This window comes from Lepidochelys kempii, chromosome 5 (genome assembly GCF_965140285.1).
Source record: "Lepidochelys kempii isolate rLepKem1 chromosome 5, rLepKem1.hap1, whole genome shotgun sequence".
NCBI classification, from domain to species: domain Eukaryota; kingdom Metazoa; phylum Chordata; order Testudines; family Cheloniidae; genus Lepidochelys; species Lepidochelys kempii.
The window spans coordinates 26,021,185-26,030,643 of NC_136384.1; the positions used below are offsets into that span (position 1 = coordinate 26,021,185).

At 39.1% G+C, this 9,459-nt stretch overlaps 1 protein-coding gene across 3 annotated transcripts in view; it reads left to right on the forward strand.

The window, feature by feature from the left end:
- SLC1A3 (solute carrier family 1 member 3) overlaps nt 1–8,725 on the forward strand; it is a 94,413-nt gene extending 85,688 nt beyond the window's left edge. For all 3 annotated transcript variants that reach the window (XM_073343771.2, XM_073343770.2, XM_073343772.2), the window contains 4 exons: nt 1,063–1,296; nt 1,707–1,901; nt 3,164–3,298; nt 5,908–8,725. In XM_073343771.2, the coding sequence (XP_073199872.1) occupies nt 1,063–1,296; nt 1,707–1,901; nt 3,164–3,298; nt 5,908–6,112 (769 nt within the window). In that variant the 3' untranslated portion in view covers nt 6,113–8,725. The remainder of the gene's footprint in view (nt 1–1,062; nt 1,297–1,706; nt 1,902–3,163; nt 3,299–5,907) is intronic.
- Nucleotides 8,726–9,459: the final 734 nt, after the last annotated feature.

Consider the following 9,459-nt stretch of genomic DNA (forward strand, 5'->3'; position numbering starts at 1 on the left):
ACAACAATTCATTTATGAAATGACATCTTCCCTCATTTGCTACAGCAGATCATCTTACACACCTATACATCTCCAGTGTCATGGAAACTCCTTAAGTAATGGATGCAAAGCTATAAAGTTTATTTTTTATAAAAATTTCTAATATTTTTTTCATACATTTTGTCCTTTACAATCACATCTCTAAACATTATTAATTATTATTATTATACTGGAAATGTTTGAGAATTTAAAATATGGGGAGAGAATTATTACATTGGGAAAACTTCAAGGTGGGTTTGATGGCTGCTGAGAGTAATGTTATAATCAATGTCATAATCAAGTTACGTTATTTTACATGAGTGTAGTAAAATGACAGGTAACAACTTTGTAAATAAGACCCTGTGAAAAGTCCAGCTGCAGTTAAGATTATCTTTTATATACCTTAACTAGCAGGTTGCCATATTGAGCATTAGAGCCTGACCTCAGCTCTGGCTGAGTAGTATTTGGCACAGCAGAGGAAAGTGGTTTAAGCTACTTTTGCAAAGCCCCAGCCATGTGCACAGTCTCCATCATAAAATCAGCCTCCAGGTGGCTCTACCTATCCCATGCCCAGCTGCCTATGGACTGAAGCAGCCTGGCATGAGCCAAACCTAATAGCTTTCTGGCTGTACCTCTTTCCCCAACCACATTCAGCACTGGGAACCAGGAGGCAGGTAGCAAAGGAGCCACTACGCCAGCCCTACACAACCCAGGCATTCCCCCACAGGGGGAATCCTCAGGGAATTGTTTAAAGTGGCTTTTAAATGGCAGTCAGGACTCCACAGGAGTCCATCAGCTGTCGATGGCTGGGAGATGGACTGACTGCATTCTGTTCCTGACCTCCTCTTTGCTGTCCCTGACCCCAGCAGAGCCATGCAAGTGTTGCAGCCACTTTCACTGCTGTAGCCTCCACCAGGTTGACTTGCCACTGCCCAGGATCTTGAATTGGGTCCAGGATGGTTTATGGCCATTATATCAGTATAACTTTGTACACAAACAAACATCTATTTGTTCACACATATTGATTTGCTTACTTATTTGTAGGTATGCCCCAGTTGGTATCATGTTCTTGATTGCTGGGAAAATTGTTGAGATGGAAGATATGGGTGTGATTGGTGGACAACTTGCCATGTACACTGTAACAGTTATCATTGGTTTGCTCATTCATGCTATTATTGTTCTACCACTACTCTACTTCCTGGTTGTTCGTAAGAACCCTTGGGTATTTATTGGAGGACTTCTGCAGGCATTGATCACAGCTTTGGGAACATCTTCAAGGTACGCTATGAAATTTTAAATCCCAATTATAAATAAAATCTGACCAAAATGTTTCCGATCCTGCAGTCCATATGCAAATCTCCAACAGATGTCAATGAGAGGGCCTTAGTCTACACAAATACCATGCAGCATTAGAAAAGATGGTTTTCTGCCATGAAGAAATTTACAAATATCACTGGAGGTACTGCTGTAATTACTAGGCCCACAAAGTTAAAACAATATCTACGTCTGAGAAATCTACGCTATAATATTATTGGTATGATGAACAACATAGGCTGATATAACTGAATAAATTCATTGTCATAGACTAATTTTTTATGCTTTTGGACACTATTTCAGGCCTACTCCTCTCTAGTATAGAAGATTATTATATAAATGAGTATGTATATTGTCTTTTTTTCTTGTTTTAGTTCTGCCACCCTACCCATAACATTTAAATGTCTAGAAGAGAATAATGGAGTGGACAAGCGTATTACAAGATTTGTGCTCCCAGTGGGTGCTACAATTAACATGGATGGGACTGCTTTATATGAGGCTTTGGCTGCAATTTTCATCGCACAGGTTAACAACTTTGAACTGAACTTTGGGCAGATTATCACAATCAGGTACAGAAACCATTATCGATATACTTTGATTCAACGTGCCTTTAAATAACAATGGTGTGAACAACTGATCATTGTATTTAAGAGGGTCAGCAACAGCCATCATTTTAAAAGTATTTTACTTTAGATAGCTTAAGTATCTGTGCAGCGCTTAAGAGCTGTAGGTTTATATTCTGCACAGTGCTGTCCAGTGGGTGCATACTCCAGTTGCAATTTGTGTTAGAGTAAATTGTTACTATGAAGAATGCTAGGAGCAGAAAAGGTGTTACTGAGACATAGCAAAGTACTATAGTTGGTGTTGTCTAATTGTCTCTTTCTATTTGTGATTCAGCTGCATGTGAAGTATGCACCATAAGCAATCAACACAGTAACATGCTACAATACTAATGCTAAGGGAATACAAATGAATTGGAGAAATCTCAGATTTTGTTAATTATGAACTTTGTGCTGTAAGAAGCATTTCTAGTTTTAAAAACGGTCATCCTAGTTCAATATTCAATCAAGACAAGGGAAAATTCTGCTTTCAGACCCTCATGACTCATTTTGGTTTTGGATGTCTGCTCTCCAGTACATATATGAAACTTGCTATGGATTATATGCATACTGTCTTTTAGATTAAGTTCTCTAGTATTACATAGGGATGATAAATGATGTGTTATCATTAGATCTGTGCTTTAAATCTTGATTCCTCCATAAGATAAAGAAGATTATTTATCAAACAAGGATGAGATGAGACCAAGAAAATTCAGATCGAGATCCACATTTCTCTAAAGCCCAAAAGTGCTTAGATCCAGGGTTTCAGCCATTATTAAGATAAGGGCTAACTATGAAGTTTGGATCCAGATCCACACTTTCATAAAGTTTGCATGTGTTCAGACTGGGGATTTAGTTCAGACCCGTCTCTAAAATAAGCATTTCTACTTAAAGACCCCTTAGGTCTCTGCACCATGTGTTTCTCCAACAATGTGAAATTGTATGAAAAATCAGAAAGAAAACCATCCACTCGAACGCCTGCCTTGATTCAGATTTTTCTCTAGAGCCCTTTATACAATTGGGAAAATTGTCTTTTCCTTTTTTGTTTGTACAGTGCCTAGTACAATGGTGTGCTGCTCCATCCCTGGGGCTGCTAGTTGCTATCATAATTATAACATGTATTCATCCTAAAATCAGTAATTTTCTTCATAACTTTTAAAATGTTTACTAAATAGTAAGGAGGATTCTTTTTGGAAACTGACTTATTTCTTCACTGTCATCTCTCTACACAGCATCACAGCTACAGCTGCCAGTATTGGGGCTGCAGGAATTCCTCAAGCCGGACTGGTCACCATGGTCATTGTGTTGACATCTGTTGGTTTGCCTACAGAGGACATCACTCTTATCATTGCAGTAGACTGGTTCTTGTGAGTATTTCTTACAGAGTCCTTAAAGGGCTATAGCATATTATAAAATACATTGGACAGGGACATTCTGATAATTTCTGATTTGTGATCATGTGATTAGTTGGCTTATTCCTTTACTGAAAATAGTTGAAAAATGTGGTTATTTTGAAGAATAAAATTTTATCCTACCATGAAGGAGGCTCAAAGTCTGAAAATTCAGTGGATCAGTTTAGAGTTGATTTATCCCAACCCTTCTGGCTGTCCAGACCAGTGAAGGTTTGTGTGCTTTCCCTAAGGATGGATGAATTGAATAGTTAGTCTTCTGAATAATATGAATATTAGCCTTATCAGCCATCTGAATATGGCCAGACATTTGGCTAATGTGGCTGACTCATTTGTTTCCCCACCTCTGTGCCTGCTAGAGAAGGGGTTCTCGACATTTTCTTTCTGAGGTCTCCCCAAAATGCTATAAAAACTCCAGGGCCAGAGAAAGGGAGTTGGGGGCTGGCTCAGGGCTCCAGGCTTCAGCTGCCATGGACCCTCAGTTGAGAACCACTGTGCTAAAGGAGGAGAACACTGAGCAACCTTCCTACATCTGTAAGTACCTGTGGAATCCCCTTAGGCCCAGCTGCATTTCTCTGTGCATGGTTATAGGGATAGAACAGCATCACTGTCAGCAGCAGAAGCCAAGAACCTTTCCATGTCTGCCAGTGCAAATAAGGGTGACAGACAGGCTGATCCACTTACCAGGAGATGCCTTTGTGGGGCTAGGGTAATTGAAGAGGTAGGTGTTCCTCCACTCCATGTCAATGTCTGTCAGGGAAGGATAGCAGCCATTTTTCCCCTTTTCTCCATCCCAGCTCTTCAGAGAGTATTTGTTTGGATCAATTGATAATTACCTTTTCTGTTCATTCCCTCTGAGGCACTGGGCATTGGCCACTGTTGGAAGACAGGATACTGGGCTAGACGGACCTTTGGTCTGACCCAGTATGGCCCTTCTTATGTTATGTCCTTTTCACAGTCCTACTTCTTATCTAGATAGAGTAAAGGGGAATGCTGCTAAAAGTGAGAAGGCAGGGGAGAGATGAAATGGCTGTTGTTCTCCCATGGAAGACATCCAGAGAGGGATGAGAGTTCACCTAACTGTTCATTCCTATTACCACCCCCACTTCCTGACAGCAGCTCAAAGTAAGTGTAGAGAAGCGTTTGAGCCCATTGAGAGGGAGTACAGGGAAATTCAGATGAAATATATGCGAGGTTAAACAGTTTCCCAATACTAGGGTCATTTGCCCATCCCTACGCTTTACGCTATTCCTCACAGGATTGCCTATGGATGGTGCTATTCTAGGACTGAAAATATAGCAGCACCGTGGCTCATGTTGTGATTCAGTGAGTACCAGAAAGAAAACTGAACTTTACCCCAACAGTAGTGTTACTTATGACAACAATGTTCAGTTTTTAAGGGTATCACTAACTCTGTGAAATTCTCACCATGTGTATAGATCCCAAACATTTAAGGTCTAGACAGGTGGATGTGATGAGAAGGTGAAATCCAGCCCCAGCCTGCCTCCAGGATTGCTGTGTATTCTTCCTCCCCTCCAGCTGTTATTCCAGCCTATGGGCTGTGTTATGAGTTTAACATGTCTCAGTAGCTCCTCTGTGGACCTTCCTCCAGCCCTTTACCATTGGGGCCTTCTGTGCAACCCTTTCACAGCACGTAGGGGTTATATTTACACCCCTGAAGAGCTGGGTAAGATGCTGGGCTGTCCACTAGCCCAAGAAGAACTAACGTCACAACAGAGTATTGGCTGAACCAAACCTTAAGCAAAAATGTCAAAAATTATTTCCTGTGACCACTATGGACTATAACTCCCAGATGCTTTTCCTTCACATCTCAGCCACTCCAGATCTTTCTCCTAACACAGGAACTCATACAGGAGCATTCCTGCCATCCTACAGCTCAACTGATTTTTGCTGGCCTTTATATGGACCAGCACCCAGCTCCTCAAAAGTATTTAAGTGCCTAACTCCCTTTGAAATTACTCAAAACCTCAACTGGGATGCAGCTGATCAGTCACAGGCAGGGCTGGGCCCATCTGCCCTTAAAGGGGCTAGTCATACAGTGACAGGCTGCTTGCCTGCAGTCTCCATGTGCAATCATTGGGGAGTCTTAAGAGATACAAAGGCCCTTGCTCTGGACCTTTGCAGCACGCATGAATCTCAGCCTAGATTATTTACAATAGTTTATTTTCATTCTGGGAATGACAGCTAAGAAGGCAACATTCAGTCAATTCAGATATCAGGAGGTCATTACACCTGACTTATTGTAACATACTCACAAGCCCCCAAACATGAGCCCCCACAGGCCCACTCATAACATAGCAATCATATCATCCTGTGAAATGGCTAGTAACATTATGTTTCAGGTCACTGCATTAGGCTTAGAATTCTGGTACAATTGTTAGTTTCCGCAAAGATGGAGTAATGCTATTAACATTTCTGATAGATGAATACACATAGAAGTATTGGATCATCTCATGGTTATTTTCAAAAGCTATTTTACACCGAGACTCTGAATGTTTCACTTAAACAAGTGGGGAAAACAAGACTAACGCAACTATTTTCCACAGGGACCGTCTTCGTACCACTACAAATGTCTTGGGTGACTCCATTGGTGCAGGGATTGTTGAACATTTGTCACGGAATGAGCTGAAGAACAGGGATGCTGAGATGGGTAATTCTGTGATAGAGGAGAATGAAATGAAAAAACCATACCAACTGATCTCACAGGAAAATGAGAGCGAAAAACCATTAGACAGTGAAACCAAGATGTAGGATAGACCAGGCATGATTCCAACACTAGGAGTGTGGGAAACATACTTTCTACAACCATTTATATCTTGTTTTCAAGAAGTCCATTTATATCTTGCTTTCCCCCATATGATAGCATTGGAACAGAGCTGATCAAAAACATTCTGAATTAGCAGTGCCCAAGGTATGTGTTTGCATCCCACTTAAAAAAAAATTGGCGAGTTATCATACTGGTCCTGCTAGACATGTGCTAACTGGGGGCGGGGGAGAGGGGGAAGAGGGAGAGTGTCTATTAAATCATTAAAAAACATACCAGTGTATATGTTACTCAATCCTGTAAATGTGATCTCGTTTTTATAAGCTGGAAAGTCACAATAGATAATACAGCCTGAAAAGGGTTTTATTTTTTTAAATACCTATTGCCCATTTCTTAACATCAGTAAGCACACAAATCAACATTTTTAACTTGACAACTGCACCCAAACAAGGAAATTAACAGGATTTCTTTTTTTTCCCTTCTGGTGACATGTTATTTCTTTATCCTATTACTAGCAGGACAATAAAAAGGAGGACTTTTAAATTTAAAAAAAAGTAGAGATGTTCAGGTAAAAAAAATACCCACAATCAGCACTTTTATCAGCTGAGCTGAAATGTCATTTCTGAGGAGGTGATTTCATCTTAATAGGACACTTTAGGGTCAGTGAGGGCCAGTTCTTGACAAGTGCTTAGCACTTTCAGCTCCCAGTGACCAGCAGACACTTATGCATATGGGTATTTTCACTCACCTGAGTAGTCCCCTTAACTTCAATGCCACTACTCACATGAGCAATGTTACACATATGCAGAGAAGTGCTTGAAGGATTGTATGCTTTTTGGGGTGGGAGGTGTACTTCATCTGTGCTCAGAAGGCACATAGCACACTGTGGGTGCATTCACAATCTAAATAATATGTAATAAAAATAGCAGAGAGGGCCAGCACTTTGCAAGAGGTACTTCATACCTGGCAAGAGATGCTCCGAACCTAATTGGATGGGGCTGTAAACCTGCTGTGTTGCTGAAATTGCATTGCTGGAAGACCTGTGACCAAGAGGTCACTTTCAAAAAATGGAAATATTGTCATCAATTAGCCTGGTGTCATTCCATGAATAAGTAGTAAAACTATTAGCCAAATATTCCTTGTTTTACATAGGGGAGAGAACTCCCCATCTCACTGGGAGGTTCCCATATCTTTTTGGGTTTACCAGCAGCAACTCAAATATAAAAAATAAATTTTTAGAAAGCAAAACTAATGGGTGCTCTATTACTTACTAGGAAAAATATATATAAACTGAAGAATAGTAAATACATTTAATAAATGTTAAAAATATAATAAGAAAAGATTTTAAGAGTAATATTGTAGATCTCCTTCAAGACACAGAGAAGGAAACAAAAAAAAGGGGGGGGGGAGAAATATACTCCGAATCCTATGGCTTTTTTTTGTTCATTTCAAGATTATTCCCTGAAAAAACCCTTTTATGAAAAATATTAATTGTATATATTTTCCTTTTCCACTCCTTCTATTACTGTAGGAGTCAAACTGGAAAGATTTATGGTGCAGTTAGAGATAGGTAACTGAGGAATACAAATCCACAAGCACAAAACTAGTTGAGTGGTCTATTTTATGTTTGATTTGTTCTGAACTAAATGTTTGGATTTGGTCTGAACTAAGAGAGAGAGAGACAGAACTGAGACATTCCCATGTCATACCACAACTGCCACTTGCCAAACATTCAAAAACATCTGTAGCTTTTGTCTCCAGAAGACCATAAGAATTGATATGTAAATGTCAATGTAACTGTGGTGAAAATATGAGTGTGATGATTGAAGGCAGTCTTTTCCCATTTTTAAAGCAACAAGGCAGGCTTCTTTTTCCAAGAGTGACAAATCCTACTCATTTTTAGAAAAAAGAAAAGGCGTACTTGTGGCACCTTAGAGACTAACCAATTTATTTGAGCATGAGCTCATGCTCAAATAAATTGGTTAGTCTCTAAGGTGCCACAAGTACACCTTTTCTTTTTGCGAATACAGACTAACACGGCTGTTACTCTGAAACCACTCATTTTTAGCAGGCCAGCCAATGGTAGCAGGAACAACTCATGAGTGAAGTGAGCAGAATTTAGCCGAGAGTATTCAGCTGTCAGTGCTTTAATCACCTCAAAGCTCTAGATGAATCTCTGTCTGAAAGTGATAAAATGTGAACTTTTTTTGCTAACAGAATGAAAACCTAGAATGCAGACAGGCATCTTCGGATATGTAATTAGAGATATTTTTATATAGATCCTGTATTCAGTGTGTGTTTATAAAAGTTAACTTTAGAATGTCTGGAGTAACAGTTTAATTTTTGTTGAGACTCTATTTGGAAATACCCTGCAAAGACATAATGTAACTGGTTGTCTTTCTATGACATAAGTTGAGAAAAATGAATTGTGTCACAAAGTTTGTGATTTTTTTTTTACTAACTTTGTTTCTTATGGAAATCAATTACTATAGAAAGATTCCATTCCCCATCTCTCATTGGCTCTGCATTTAGATGCACCCAATGTGGATTGAGAAACATTACTTTGTAGATGTATTTTCAATAAAAATAGTTTTACATTATTCTGGTATTGTGTGATTTCTTTCAAATTCTCTGTAGTGGGGAAATCTTCAAACACACTCCAAAGATTTGAACTTTCATATTGTACGGTTTCAGGAAATCCTGTACTTTTTACCCAGCAGAAGCTTATTAATGCATCAGTACTTCTCAAGGATTCAAATGCCCATTTCTTAAACTCTCACATGAATAAAACGGTTAGCCTCCACAGAATGCAAAAGGCGATTAAAGGAAGAAAAATGTGACAAAGGGAAAAAAGGATGTAAAAAAAACCAGAAAGAAATGTTAATTCAAGTTAAGTTTATTTTGGTTCAAATTCAAATTCATATAGATGTGTGAATCTGAAGATACAGTATAATGAGAGCTTTCATATGACTTGTAAATTGCATAGATCAATGCAGGGAAATCATTTAGAAAATATAATTCTAACACCGATTCCACCACAGCCTACAGATTTAATTAGGGTATCACCACAATGAAGCAAAGAAAAATAAAATCTGGGGGGGAAAAGAGTATGCTGTGATGGTTAGAACTCAGTTCTGCCTTACAATCCCATCGAATTACAACATAATTGAGAAGTAGTTTAATTACACTTTCACTGATGGGTGTATTAGTTTTTTTTCAACAATTCTACTGTCTAGTGATTTAGTTTAGTTTTCATGACCTAAAATACAAAAATAGTTACTTCCTTTGGTGGGTCAAAGTAGGGAGTTTTTCTAGATGTAACGCCACATGATTG